The sequence below is a fragment of the Gymnodraco acuticeps genome, unplaced genomic scaffold (assembly GCF_902827175.1).
Source record: "Gymnodraco acuticeps unplaced genomic scaffold, fGymAcu1.1, whole genome shotgun sequence".
NCBI classification, from domain to species: domain Eukaryota; kingdom Metazoa; phylum Chordata; class Actinopteri; order Perciformes; family Bathydraconidae; genus Gymnodraco; species Gymnodraco acuticeps.
This window is the reverse complement of record NW_022991739.1, coordinates 206,682-222,061: the sequence shown is the minus strand read 5'-3', so window position 1 is coordinate 222,061 and position 15,380 is coordinate 206,682. Positions and strand designations below refer to the sequence as shown.

Below are 15,380 nucleotides of genomic sequence, written 5' to 3'. Positions count from 1 at the left end.
TGTAATACTAAGTGGGAAATGTACACTGATAAAAATACTACTGTTTTGGCCCCAACAGAACAGTGTTTGTTGGATACACTGTGACCATTAGCAAGACAGCTGATACATGTGTATACTTTAACACCATCATTGTATATTTGACTGGAAATGATGACACGAGATCAAGTTATTATCCATTACTCCAACTACCAGAAATTGATGCACCTTCCATCACTGATCAAAGTGAGTCCTGTAGTGTATATGCAGTATAGTGTCATACAAATATATAGGCACATATCAATTATGCACAAAGAGGTCACTGAAAACTTGAAGGAATATAATATTAATGTGAATTCTATCTGCCCTCACACTGCTTGCAGGGAACAGGTTTTAACCCAAATCTAAAACCACAAGAGATTTTGCATCAACAAGTTAAGATGGCGCTCTCCTCTGCCACCATCACAACACCGAGAGAGGGAACACATGCACATCCCTCTCATAAAGACAACGAATGTAACCAATGTTAAGGAGCTATGAAGCAGCTTTAGAGGCTTGTGTTATTGATGAGGTTAGTCAGGAATATAATGATTATGTCCTGGAATGATTGCTATTGTTGTCTTCATGTCCAACAACCAAACCTAGGTGTTCAATATCTGACATTTAGGAATATTCGAGAAAAGGGAGACACAACTATTGGACTATATATATATTTGTATGTTTGTATATTCCTTGTTTTAGTAGCAACAGCAAAAGTTAAAGTACACTAAATAATGTCCCCTTTTAGTATTTGCTGCATATTTCCCCCAAACATTCAAACATCACAATGCGTCTCTTAGGTCACCAAGTTGTTCAACCTGCAACATACATGAAAGGCGTTTTCTAACTGCTCATGCTTTTATTTTGAAAATGACAAAGGCTGCACGATAAATAAATGAAACATCTGTTCTTTGTATTTGCTGCTGCTCATAGATGGAGAGCCTGCTGCTGCTGTCTTTACATTACAGGGGTTTCCCATTCACAAAGAGAGAGAGAGAGAGAGGGGGGAGGGAGGGGGGGGGAGGAGAGACTGAGAGAGAGAGAGATGAGACTCCTCTTCCTCACTTGGCTGCATTCGGTTTACCGACACTGGAGAAGCGACCATGCTGTGGAAACTAGTTGAGAATGTCAAGTATGAAGATATTTACGAGGTAACGTTTCCGTCCTTCTGTTTGTGCTCTGCAGGATTTATTACACGCTTTTTTCCGGGGAATAATGCAGTGTTGAGATAACTGAGGTATTGCATAAGGCTTTTAGGCCTGATATTCTGTGGTGTGCTGGATGTGAATATGAATTGGAGGAAATGTAACAACAGGACAAATTCGTTATGACCGATATTTGATTTGATTTGTGGTCCATTTTTGGTGAAATGTGTTGGTATTGTGTTGCTAGGTGTATGGTGTACATCCACTCACTTTCTGGATCATGGTAAAACGGAAAATAATATTTGTTGACAGTGGATATAGACTTATTGTGTTTTTAAATTTCTTTAATTTTGACGTATATATTTTAAATATGGGACTGCGTTTTTGGGAAAACAAAGTTTAAGAGCAACGTTAAACTACTTTGATTAAAATAATGATTTACCTCTTAAATTATTATTTTAAAGCTATTTAGAAATAAAAAACTGTGACGCTGCATTCAAAAAAAGTCCATTTTAGATTTGAAAATACCTCCTAATATAAATAGAAGCACTGGGTCAGAGTGTTTGATGATGTGTCAGAAGTATGTAAATCATTTGGCTTTGATCCAAGAACAATTATTTTTGTATTTCAAACAAGCGAGGGAAGAAATACCGCCGCACGCGGGGGTGAAATAGTGCTCCGGCTCGCGCTCAATGGGCTCGAGCACAAAAGCTCGTGAGGCCCCTCGTCTCAGCCCGGTGGGAAACCCTTGTCTCGTGCCGCACATGGCTTTTCTCCCACGGCGCGAGGGAGGGGAGGCTCTAATGTTGTTAAACAAGTCATCCAAGAGAGAGGGGTGGGGGGGCAGTGTACAATATAAAGTTTAATCGCTTCTTTTGACTCGTGACACCATTCACGCGAGCCCCTCGTGCGCCCTGTAGTGTCTCGGGTGTGTGTGTGTGTGTCAAGAGGCAGCTGCAATGAGACACCGTTTATTCAGTGTGTGTTCTGAAGTGTGTGTTCTGGCAGGATGAAGTTTAGCTTAAAATACATTGGGAGGATTGGAGAAAAATCTTCATAAGTAACCACCTTTGTGCAGGTATAAGATAATATACTATAGTAATTTAGTGTAACGTCAAATCTGACATTGTTCTTGCATCATAGCAGCTCCATTTGCAACATCAAGAGGGACAAATATTAAAACAAGAATACAATAAACCAGACTTATTAAATAACATTACAATCACTGAGGGCGATGTGTTCAAGACTCTTTAACGTACAATGGATCTGGGATCAAGCTTTGTATTTATTGTAGGATTGGCTGGTGCATAAAGAGTGCTTCAGTCACCCTGTATCTCGGATTTAATGGCAACAATTCATATTCACTGTTCAGGACATGGCTGGGGTTGGAGACAATGTTGTTGGTAAATCTCAATATTTTATTATGGTAAGTTGGTTCGGAGTTTCTCAGAGGGTTGCACAGATTGGTGAAGCAGCTTTGAGTTTAATGCTTTGGACCAACTCTTGTACCATGCTTTGAAATACTGTAGAGCACTCACAATCACAGAAAGAGGAATGTTTCAGTATGTTGTGGCTGTGCGTAAAAGTAGAATGGCTTTTACTTTGGTGGCTACATTGCATTGGCAGGATAATGTATGCAATCTTAATGTCATGGTTACCATCTTCTGTTTAAATTGTTACATCTGACAACTGGATTCATGTTGGTTTAAAACGTCAAAGTCTGTCTGCAGTGATGGTGTGTGCCAAAGTGTCTCCAACGGCGAGAAAGCGAGTATTCCCGGCGTCAGATTTGTACTTATATGAAAAAGCTCCCAAAGTGCGTTTTTTTTAATAATGAGGAATTCCTCCTGGGTGTGCTCGCCCTGTTCGCTTTCTCCTGACAGAGGGCTCTCTCCGTCTCGTGCTGTTCGCGTCGTTTCGCCTCTCCACGGAATCTAAACGTCACTCACGGTTGCGCGAGAGACTTCACGCTCCATGTGTCGCCAGTCCCCTGCCTCGCGCACATTAATATTCCTGTAAGTCTCAGTCATGAATAACAATTACACCGTATACCGGGGGTAGAGGCGGTGCTCGGTGGCTAACAGTCAGAGCGACGGCTGCTCGGGGCGGAGAAGGATTCTGCTCACCGGCCCTGCCTGCAGACACTCGCTTTCTCGAGCCAACACTTTACCATCCAGCTGTTTTATGTTAAATGTTCAAATGTTAGTTCACTCCTACTCCACCGCGGTGAGTTTCCTTCCCTCACAGTGTGTTTATTTATACTCTGTTTCGTCCTGCACTATTTTTATTGTTTTATGCCTATGTTTATTTATGTTGCATTATTGGAGGAGCCTGAGATTTAAGGTTGTCATTGCCATAACTACACTGTAATGTGCATATGACAATAAAGCGTTTGAATCATTTGCACTAATCGGTAGAGACTGCTCGGAGGTTTTTCGTTTTGAGATTTAAATTAGACACATTTTGCTTTTGGCATCTATTGTGTTTTTTGTAAAGGAGATTCAATGCCAGTTACTTTGGCTACATCACCAGGCAATATGCTCTTAAAATACATCATGGACCATAGGCCTCTTTTTGGTTGTATTTCGTTATAAAAAGGTGGTTCCATTTCCGTATGGAGTTTATTTATTCTGTGTTTTCCTATTTAAGGACCGGCATGACGGTGTCTCGAGCCACAGCTCGCGCCTGTCCCAGCTGGGCTCGCACGCGGGACCCTACTCCAGTGCGCCCCCGCTGTCTCACGCACCGACCTCGGACTTCCAGCCGCCCTACTTTCCGCCGCCGTACCAGCCGCTCGCTCACTACCAGAGCCAGGACCCGTACTCCCACGTCACCGACCCGTACACCCTAAACTCGCTGCACCAGAGCCAGCAGAGCGCGTGGGGCGCGCGGCAGCGGCAGGACGCGGCGGTGGAGCGGATGGATAGCTCCGCGCTGCTGGCACAACCTCGGGCCTCGCTGTCTCAGCTGTCCGGGCTGGACCCGCGGAGGGACTACGGTGTGAGGCGGCCCGATGTGCTAATGCACCCGGGCCTGGACGGGATGGGAGACGGTCTGCTGCACGGGCTGCACGGCATGGAGGATGTTCAGGTGAGGCAGAGGAATCTGAGGATTACATGGAATCGAAAAGTGAAAATTATGATGATTTTGTTTTTATTGTATAAAAAGTCGTTTTAAATATATTTGGATTATTCTATCCCGAATGGTAAAACCTGAAAGTCAGGGAGCAACTAGGTCTGTTTGACAAAATGGGGAATACAGTTATAATGCAATATATTATCTCAATAGACGTGTATGCAGTTTAATCATTAATTCAACCCATTCCTATTTACAGTAAAATATTTCTATACCTAACTTATCTACTCTATATCTATCTCAATGGGTAATACTTGAAATCACTGCTCTGTTACAAAATAATTTCCCAATTTGGGATGAATAAAGTATCATCGATTCACTCCAGGTATATGAACATTTGCAAATTGTTCTAGTTTTGGATGGCACGAAATAGCTACTAAAAAATAAACTATACAGGATAGGGATGGGTAATTGTTGGCGGTGGTCTCCTTCATTGTCTCTGTGCTTTAGTGTCGAGGTCAGTGATCTCAGAGCAGCTCCCTCAGGGCTGAGCTCTCTGCAGCTGAAGCCTGAACACAAATGGCCCAAAGCTAAACCAACTGTCTTCAGAGAGCTGAGACATCTCTGGTGAGAAGATGCTGATATGGAGAATATTTCAAAAAGTGCTGCATGGAGCTCAAATGTTGCTTATGTGAATTATAATTTAAAATCACCCTTCTTTACTGCCTTGTGTTGCCTAATGATTAATCCATAGTTAAGCCTTGAGGATATGCTGTTAATTGGTTATTTAAACATGAAAGGAAACAATTCAATTTTGTGCACACGTTTTATTTTTATTTTTATCATTTACAATATTTTATTATTATTATCATTATTTGTAATTATTATAATTATATGAATTTATTATTATTAGTATTTATATTATTAAATCCATGCTCATATTAATGTGGTTAGTTAATTATTTAAATTTGAAGGATGTCATTTTTGGTTTATAGGATATTATGTACACGTTTTTTTTATATATATATATATATATATATATATATATAAGGTACCAAATATACAAAGCAGCTACCAGACACATTATTGTCATCTGTGAAGGATTTCATCTTCCTCTGTTTTCCCCTCAGGGCACAACCATCACGAATTGTTTGCCATTTAACCTCCACATTACATTCTCATTTCTGCCTTTACGTAGTTGTGTCATGCATTTATTAACCCCGTTTAAATTTGTTTTAACAAGTCCTATTTTATTTTATACGAGCGTGAGAACAGCAGGTCTATTCAAAGAGGAATCTATCTCGCAGGCTGATGAATGAGAGTGATGAATGAGGCTTTACATTTGGGAGAACATTATTCTCTATGAGTCACGTCATGATGAATAAAAAGAGGAAATGGATTATAAACAAGATGTGTTTGTTCTGTGGAAAACAGACAATGTTTCCCCTGCTTTTCGAGACCTTACATTTAAATGAATCCGGCAATATGTAGCAAAAAAATATATATATACTTTTTTATTACACTCTGGATTCCTTTGTACGAAGCACACTATTATATTGCTATAATGGTTTGCATTTATTTTGGATCTACCAGACTCTTGACGACACCAACGGAACGAACATCCTTGATCAATCAGTAATTAAGAAAGGTAAGACACACACACACACACACACACACACACACACACACACACACACACACACACACACACACACACACACACACACACACACACACACACACACACACACACACACACACACACACACACACACACACACACACACACACACACACACACACACACACACACACACACAACGTCTCAGCTCTTATATGTTGCCAATAGTTCTACAATATGACAACAATGACTAGATTTATAAATATACAAAATGTTCACCAAAAACAAAAACCTAAATGAATACATCTGGATTTCTTTAAATAGATTGTTGTTATATGTTTTTAAAATAGACATAATAGGGCTGCTCGCCTATTTGGAGGTTCATTTCGTGCCTGTACCAAATTATAGGCTAATTTATGTTGTCATATGACGTAAATTACAATGATTTATGTTCTGTAGAGCCAATAAAAAAAAGCACAACTTGGATCTAAAGTGGACCAGATGTGACATACCTCGATGCTTTGGGAAGTAAAAGGTGGATCTCTGTGAGTTCATCCTGTTTTTCCGGTGCCCAGGATGAGGATTTCGTGCATGGGTTAACGATCCCGGGATATTGACTCGCAGGCGGAGGGTCGCTGATGATGTGCGGTGATTTAGTTACGGGATGTTGAGTGACTGAGCTCCCCGCGGGGCATTTAAACCGCTGATGTAATAAATGACACCGCTCACGGAGATCTCGTGAGCTCGTTTACAGCTAATCTGTGGTATTATCCCCCGTGGAGCCATCAAACCCCCCCCCCCCCCACAGACACTGTGCCCCTGTAACACTGAGCCTCTGTAACACTGAGCCTGGACCCCCCCTGTGGCCCCCCTCCAAAAGTATACATCTATGATAATGCAAATGTATGTCGCAGCAAAGACTATGCTGTAACCTGGGCCAAAGTTAAGCCATTCATTTAACGAAAATGGCAATTTAGTCATTGACGCAAATTCTGTCACACAAAAAAACGAGGGAATTCAATTTGAGAGCGAGAGCCAATCAACAATCGATACTATTGTAATGAGACATTAAATAACATTAAATGCCCGGCGCGTGGGCACTTCATTAGGCCAGGGCTCCCTCCTGCAGTGCGCGTGGTCTCACCAGTATCTGTGGATGCTTTACTCGAGTATAGAAAGTACCAATACATTAATGTCAAAATACTCCATTACAAGTAAAAAAAAAATTACAATCAGCAAAATGTACCTAAAGTGTAAAAAGAAAAAGTAATCATTGTGCAGAAGAATAGCCTTTGTGTACATCATTATATTTACATAATGTGACATTACTAGATAATATTGTTGCATCAAATAGCATTTTACTGTTGTAGACAAAGTTCTGATTGTAAAATTTGACTTTTTGTAAAAAATAAGGAAATAATTGGACTCTTTTGTGACCTAAAGAGTTAGTTTAATTTTTAGAGATGCATTTTGGTAAAATAAGCTACAGCTGTTAAATAAAGTGGAGTAAAAGTGCACTATTTCCTTTTTAAGTGTACTGTAGGAGTAGAATTATAAAGCAGTATACTCAAGTAAAATGTAAGTACCTCAAAATTGTACACAGTACTTGAGTTAATGTATTAGTTGCTTTACACCATGGGTCTCACAGCGTTTGACACAATAGATTCAAACTCACAGCCCCCTTGTATGTTTGGACACATTTTTAAGATGCCATCTTTCCCTATACTCTAACTTATGTGTATTCTGTATTTTTAATTAATTTGTAATACGTGTGCACTGCAATGCCTTGTTTGCATGCTGCTGTGACTCAATTTCCCAAATAGGTCTCAAAAAAAGAAAATGTAATTTGTTTTTTAAACGTTATGTAATGTCCTCTTTCAGTTCCCATGCCTCACAAGCACATGGGCTCCCTGATGCTCGGGAAGGACGGGCTGATGGGAGGCATCACCGTGAGCATTAACGAGGTGTTCTGCTCGGTACCGGGCCGCCTGTCGCTGCTCAGCTCCACCTCCAAGTACAAAGTGACCGTAGGGGAGGTGCAGAGGAGACTGTCCCCGCCTGAGTGCCTGAACGCATCCCTGTTGGGGGGCGTGTTGAGAAGGTACGACTGCAGCCTCAGAGCATGTTGACGCAGGGATAACGTCTGGATGGAGAAAAAGCGTGTGGCTTCTTAAATATGCAGAGGAGATGTTTATTAAACCCTGAGTTGAATTCAAAGGCATCTGAACTTCCCAGATTGTACGTAACATTAACACAATCTCTGGAGAACATGATGCGGAGTAGAAACTAAAAAGACAACAACTTAAAAACCTAGACATGCACACATAAATAAAATGTATATTCATTGATATATGTATATATTTAAACAGTGTAACCAAATTATATTGTTTTTATCTCATACTGTAACTTAATTATTGTATTTTGTCATTCTTATGTATCTTTGTGTGAAGATCTAACCTGTCCAATGTGTTTCAATTTGGATTTTTGAACTTCCTAATGGGAATATTGGTAATTTAATTGAATGCCTTGTGAGAGATATATGGCATATATGTCCTGGTTCTTTTATAAAGCAATTAACATGAATTATTTCCAAATGTTTCTACAGAGCAAAGTCCAAAAACGGTGGGAGATGTCTGAGGGAAAAACTGGAGAAGATTGGACTGAATTTACCTGCTGGAAGACGCAAAGCTGCCAATGTCACATTACTAACATCTCTTGTAGAAGGTGATTGCTTTACTGTGTTTATCCATAAATACATAAACATAATCCTTACTCTAAGATTGATTAATGGGGAGGTTTGGCTCTAGAAGTCCAACATTTTATTTGCCCCCCATGACAAAGATTTCAACATCACCAACAATTACGCACGGCCAAAATACAGGATTGCAAAAGTTCATGACCTTACAGGTTTGAAGAATGAGACCGTCTTTCTCAAATGGCTATACATATACAAAGTAAATACATTTTTGATGTTGAACGAGTGAAGAGAAGAGGACTGGGGTTAGTGAATTAAATTAAATGATTAACTAATTGATTAGAGGCTGCAGCATCCTAACCGGTTTAAACCAACATTTTCATTGAGTCAGATTTTCCTGATCTAGCGTAATATACAAGTATATCAATATTTATTTCTACCCTTTCAAAATATAATACAAATATATTTATGACCTACTTTTTTTGGATTATGAAAACGTCTCAATTTTCAATGTGTTCACTCGTCTGCACAAAGCGTTATGCAAGAGCTCTCTCTTTTTTTAAATTGACGATATTAAAACAAGTTAATTTGCACCTATAGTTGACTTTTACAACATAAATGTAGAAAAAATGATCATCGCTATTGCTTTTTCTTTTTCTGAGAGGATGACAGTTTAGGAAATTCCGTGCGTAAAAGGAAAGCATCCCAGTTTTAACACGTAAAGTCTTTCTATTCAGGAATCGCTATAGGCTACTAAAACATAAGGAAATGCATGATTGTCATGTAGCGATATTGTACGTCTATATAAAATTCACCCGACTATAACCCCCCCCCCCCCCCCCCCCCCCCCCCCCCACCAGGTGAGGCGGTGCACCTTGCCCGGGATTTCGGTTACCTCTGCGAGACGGAGTTTCCCACCAAAGCCGTGAGCGAGTACCTCAACCGGCAGCACGCTGACCCCAACGAGCTGCACACGCGGAAAAACATGCTGCTGGCGACAAAGTGAGTCTGATGGACTGTTTGATTAGATTCAGCTCCCTCATAGCCTTTATAAGGTGTTTTCTGTCTGTCATAGAATAATATACATGTCTGATGCGCAGCATAGGAGATACCATGTGGTAAATAAGATTATTGCTTTCATTTCAAATGAGCCATTTAGATTTAGACACAATAACATGGCGGCATGCTAATGACACATACACTGTATAGTCAGTCTGTCAACACAGAGGGGAGAAACTTGTTTTTGTAAGGACACAGAGAGAGGGGTTTTTCCAGTAAATTATCTACAAAATGAATTTACAAAGAAGTCCTGTGTCTCATAATATATCTAGTTCATGCTGTTCTTGTATGAGATGTTATCCTAATTAAATGTCCCAAAAAATATGGTTTTAGGTTTACAGTTCCAGGGTGCCATTTAGAAAGGATGTGGTTGCTGTTAATTTGAATTACATAACCGTCACACATACAGGGTGAAAACCAGGGCATGCTTCTTCTGCAAGTAGTTACATTTCTGATGAATGAAATTATTGTGAAATTAAACTCTCCCCCATTTTCCTGGGGGCTTCTCTATGGCCCCCTCTTTAATACCCCTGAGGGTGCAAACCTCTCCTCTGCGCTTCACTCTATATCACACAGTCCATTTTGACACAGTGAGCCATGGCATTGACATTTAAAGAGGAAAGGGAGATGTTCTTAATGAAAAGCATCAAACTCTATATGGATGTAACCTGTAACGTAATGACTGATTGAAAAACCACAGAGGAAATTGAGGGCAGTTAAAGTAAATTCAACCGTTTACGAAATTAGGATCAATCTGCATTTGAGTCAAGAATCTTAAAAGCAAGGGGATTATTTTTGCCATATAAATAACGTTTTATTCAAGTTTACACAAACCTTATTTGATGGACACTTTAATGTAGCCTATAAGTCTCAGACATTATTAAATCGCAGCTTTGACGTTGCTTGTGTGCGTTTGACCTCTGCTTCTGGTCTTAAAGGCGATGGATTTTACTGGCTCTCCTTGTAGAGGTACTTATATTAATCCATTTTTTATGGCTGTTAAACTGTGGAATTGAATCCAGGATCTAGTGATTACTTTTAAAAACCGAGCAACATAGATTTTCTTTAAAGGGAAACTAGGAGAGGGAATGTGGTTTAAATCCCAGAATCACTTTGGATTTTTTCCTATTTTTAAAATGATCAAAAAAGCCTTTCGCCAATTAATAATGAACAGTCCCATTCTGTGTGCATGTATTCCCCTGAATGAGCTTTCTGGAGAAAAAAAAAACGTTGCATGCAGAGCTGTAACAAAGAGCCCTTCAGGAAACTTGTATTTTTAGCTTGCATAAATAGTGCTGTCTGCCTGTGTGTGTGTGTGTGTGTGTGTGTGTGTGTGTGTGTGTGTGTGGTGTGTGTGTGTGTGTGTGTGTGTGTGTGTGTGTGTGTGTGTGTGTGTGTGTGTGTGTGTGTGTGGTGTGTGTGTGTATGTGTGTGTGTGTGTGTGTGTGTATCCCAATGTGATCAGTATATACGGGGTGTTTCGGTGGTGGATGTTTGATGCTCAGATTCAAACCTGTTCCAATACTCGGTGTCGGCGCTGCCTGTTAGAAATTCATTATTTAGCAGTGAAGTGTTTCAAGTCGTCAGAAAACAACAGCGAGGCCCTGAGAGTCGCCCCGGGTGGAGCTCCTCCTCTCTGTTTCTCCTCTCTGCTCCCTAACCCCAGCTGGGCTCGGCCTGCACCGCCTGTCACTCATTTAGTGGAGCTCTGCCCTAAGGCCGCTCATTGGGTGTGTGTGTGTGTGTGTGTGTGTGTGTGTGTGTGTGTGTGTGTGTGTGTGTGTGTGTGTGTGTGTGTGGTGTGTGTGTGTGTGTGTGTGTGTGTGTGTGTGGTGTGTGTGTGTGTGTGTGTGTGTGTGTGTATGGTACACATTTTGAGAGAAAGAGAGGGAGAGAGAGGTCTCTTGAATATCAAATGGGGGCCTAAAACCAAGAGGATGATTTGCTGACATTTTAAGGAGACGTGATTCTCTCTCACTGTTGCATTTTTTTGTATGGAATTTGAAGAGAAGACTGAAGATGCATTTAATTACCTTTTGGCTTAAATTACATATATTTCCATTTAAATATTGGCTTTAAATGCTGGGGCCTCAAACCATGCGACTTCCTTGCTCTTGTATTGGTTTAAATTAATTTTCTAGACATACATATGGCATTTTTGTACAATGTCATATTGGCATTAGCCTTACATTTCTCTATACATTTATAGCGTTCTCTAATTTCCCGAAGATCATTAGTTAAACGTTAATGGTATGGCTTCAGAATAAGGTTTGAGAGGGTGTCCGATGGAGGCAGGAGCAGAAACAGTTTTTAAAACATAGCAAATTAAAGATAATTGTTTAATGTCAGGTCTTTCAAATCAAGTATATCTTTGATATAGATGGTGAACAGAAACAAACGATACACTTCTCAAGCCTTCGCCAGAACATTTTGTTTTTAGGGATTTAAAGGCTCTTCTGGAGGCATCCTGTATAGCAACTGCATCAAGTTCATGCCTCTTCCAACACAATTTCAAAATGTGGAAACAGAAGTAAATAGAGAAAAGTTTAAAGAAAGTTTGCTATTCTTCATTGCAAAATAAGCCTCAAGGATACAGTTACACAACATGACTTAAAGGAGTTGAAAGGGAAAAGCATCAGGCGATTCTCCTTTGGGATGGATTTGGTAAAAGCTGATCATTTAAGATAAGATACAGTTAGTTTGGCACACAGCATTAAGAGAGGCTGTAGAGTTTAGTTTCAGGTCCTTGCAGAGGGTGGGCAGTAATAAGTGCTGAGGGGGCTTTTATATTGAAAATGTCACTGACTATCCCTGGACAATCTTACATCTGGTTATACTTAGCTCAGCTCTTAAGCACCTACATGTCGCTATAGTTATTATTGGGTGTTTATGCTCAACTATTAGCAATCATTTTATCAGTGTTGGTACCATGTTGTTATCCTTTAAACCTCTGCAGCCATGATTTATTTGTACTCCGTAGCACTTTTAGGTTAGTACAACTGATAGCTAACACAACATCATTTATAATCCAAATGTAACATTTGTGATAGTGGGCTGTATAAATAAACATTGATGGATTGAATCCTTTCAAACTGCAACATTATTGACACAATTGTTTTTGAGGTTGCTTTTCACCAAAGAGCTGTACAATTGTAATTTGTTTTCCGGCTCTGTTTCGTTTTGTCTGTGTTATGAGTTGGTTATATTTAGTGTCAGGTATTGCAGGAACATCTACAACAAATGCTGCCAAATACTCTCACCACAGGGGCATCGCAGTAAGGTGTTGACTGTGGATGATTTGGATGCATTTGCTGAGGTTTTTAAGCTAGTCATGGGACACACACATACTGTCTACTGTTTTGGTGACGGGTTGGTATTGATAGGCATCTGAGTATTAATTGGATAGTAGCAACTCATTGTGATGCAATGATGCATTTTGATTATAACTGCAGGAAACTAAAGGTGATCTTTTGATTGTGTTGGACAGACACAGGTGCAGTAGAGTTGCAAGATCAGAGAAAATGTGGTGTCAGCCTTTCCACTAATAACATACAAAAACAATGGATAAATGTTTGGCTAACAATCAAATTAATAATAGAAATAAATAAAGGATACCAAATGGTCTTACTTATTGAGTGCAACTCAACGTTATCTTTGGTTTGCATGTGCAAAAACTTCCAGGGGACACTAAAGCCCATCACATCCAGAAGGGACACATTGATACAAATATAGAGAGACATTACAGTCAAACAAGCCCCATGTGCACACTGAAGCAAGGTTAATAAATACTAGGGGCGTGTGGCGCAGTGGGCTAGTGCGCTGATCTTTGAATCAGAGGATAGCAAGTTCGAGTTCCACTGCAGTCAGCATGTCGTTGCGTCCCTGAGACACTTCACCCCAAATTGCTCCTGTGGGGATTGCCCACAGTATTGAGTATGTAAGTCGCTTTGGATAAAAGCGTGTAACATGTAATGTACTGCCATTGAATAACCACTATCAGCAGTGGTGTAACTATTTTAGGGAAACCCATATCTCCCTCCTGACATCTCCTTGTCTCCCCCCCCCCCCCCCTGCAGACAGCTGTGTAAGGAGTTCTCAGACCTGCTGGCCCAGGACAGGACCCCCCTGGGAAACTCTCGGCCGAGCCCCATCCTGGAGCCGGGCATCCAGAGCTGCCTCTCCCACTTCTCCTTCATCACGCACGGCTTCGGCTCGCCCGCCCTCTGCGCCGCGCTCACCACCCTGCAGAACTACCTCACCGAGGCCCTCAAAGGACTGGACAAGATGTTCATCAACAGCCCCCCCAACAACAACCGGCACGGGGACAACAAGGCCGACAAAGAGGAGAAGCAGCGGAAATGAAGCGAGGCGGGGGAGACGATGGGAGGCAGACACACAGACAGAGGCGATACACTTCTAGCTTTACACCACTGTCACTGACAGGGCCGAAGAGGAGGAGGAGGAGGAGGAAGAGGAAGAGGAGACCTGTGGGCCAGTGTCAGAGAGCACAGAGGGATGTTTCATCTGTGTTACGTTCTTTTCATTCCCCTGAGGACATGATGGTTACTGTGTTACATCCATTTCGCTCCCCCTGCCTGCATCCTGTGAGACTGTGATGCTGCAACAAACTACAGTGTGTGTGTGTGTGTGTGTGTGTGTGTGTGTGTGTGTGTGTGTGTGTGTGTGTGTGTGTGTGTGTGTGTGTGTGTGTGTGTGTGTGTGTGTGTGTGTGTGTGTGGTGTGTGTGCGTGTGTGTGTGTGTGCGTGTGTGTGTGTGCGTGTGTGTGTGTGTGGTACAAACTGATACATTGACTTTAATCAAATGTATTATGTCAACCATTTCACATCAGGTTAGTTGAAAGCAATAATATTAAGTTGAACCTAATAATACTTTATTTAAACTCAATATTATTGCTTTCCACTAACCCAATACAGCTCTGTGAAATCTGTTGACATCCTATATTTAATTAAAGTCAACGTTTCAGTTCTTTCAGTGTGCTTGTGTTTGTCCTCACACAGGAAAAAAGCATTGTGGGTATGAAGCATTTTATCTGTGAAACAGGTTTGTGTGGTCACTTAACGAGAGGGGGGAGGGGGTTTATTTATGTGTGTAAATATTAATTTATATTAATTTAAATGGATGGTTGTGTAAATAGGTGCACCAGCTATTTTGGAGTAGGCCTATTTATCTGTGATTCGACTTTTGTGAGCCGGAGGGGGGTGGGGGGGGGGGCAGTGTTTTTCTGTTCTTATAGAGCTGTTGTCATGGTGCTGATGATGGGTAGACATGCTTCTAATTGTCCAGTGATTTCATTTCTATCACATTGATAATAAACCATGTGTTTTATTATGCGAGGTGTGCAGCCTGCGCCTTTTCTCCAGTGAATCATCCACTAAAGTCCCACTCAAGTTTGGGAATCAGTCACCATATCCAAAATATAAAACCTGGTATTCTTTGGCTGATGTCAGACAATTTAACCTCATTTGTTTTAATTAAATATTAAAGAACGCCTCAAGAAATAGTTGACATTTCCCAAATCAAATTCCACTTTCTGACTGAAATTGGAGTTCAAAAATATCCTCTTATTCATGGTTTTAAATGTGACGGTTTCAAATTTGCATTGAATCTGATTTAGTGTGTATTTTAACAACGTGTTCATCACAAAATAAATGTCTAAATGGATTAGGTACCAGTGTAAAAAAAAACATTACTATCTAATTAATGGACCAACATAAAGCATAAAATGTTTTAATTTCATTCCAACTATTT

General features: G+C 40.6%; 1 protein-coding gene across 2 annotated transcripts; it reads left to right on the top strand.

The window, feature by feature from the left end:
* The first annotated feature begins 1,104 nt into the window (after nucleotides 1–1,104).
* Nucleotides 1,105–14,318, top strand: tfap2b (transcription factor AP-2 beta). Of its 2 annotated transcripts, none has more exons than XM_034199121.1 (7): nucleotides 1,105–1,166; nucleotides 3,810–4,250; nucleotides 5,829–5,883; nucleotides 7,738–7,957; nucleotides 8,462–8,580; nucleotides 9,412–9,553; nucleotides 13,687–14,318. In XM_034199121.1, exons 1-7 carry the CDS (start codon nucleotides 1,119–1,121, stop codon nucleotides 13,970–13,972), a joined length of 1,311 nt encoding a protein of 436 aa, XP_034055012.1. In that variant the 5' UTR covers nucleotides 1,105–1,118; the 3' UTR covers nucleotides 13,973–14,318. The 2 variants fall into 2 exon arrangements, with proteins under 2 accessions (XP_034055012.1, XP_034055013.1); XM_034199122.1 differs by lacking the exon at nucleotides 1,105–1,166 and adding an exon at nucleotides 3,226–3,386.
* Nucleotides 14,319–15,380: the final 1,062 nt, after the last annotated feature.

Coding starts and splice junctions, on each gene's coding strand:
- tfap2b (XM_034199121.1), top strand. CDS start 1,119: ATGCTGTGGAAACTAGTTGAGAATGTCAAGTATGAAGATATTTACGAG. Junction 1,167..3,809: donor AGTATGAAGATATTTACGAG/GTAACGTTTCCG, acceptor TTCCTATTTAAG/GACCGGCATGACGGTGTCTC. Junction 7,958..8,461: donor TTGGGGGGCGTGTTGAGAAG/GTACGACTGCAG, acceptor ATGTTTCTACAG/AGCAAAGTCCAAAAACGGTG.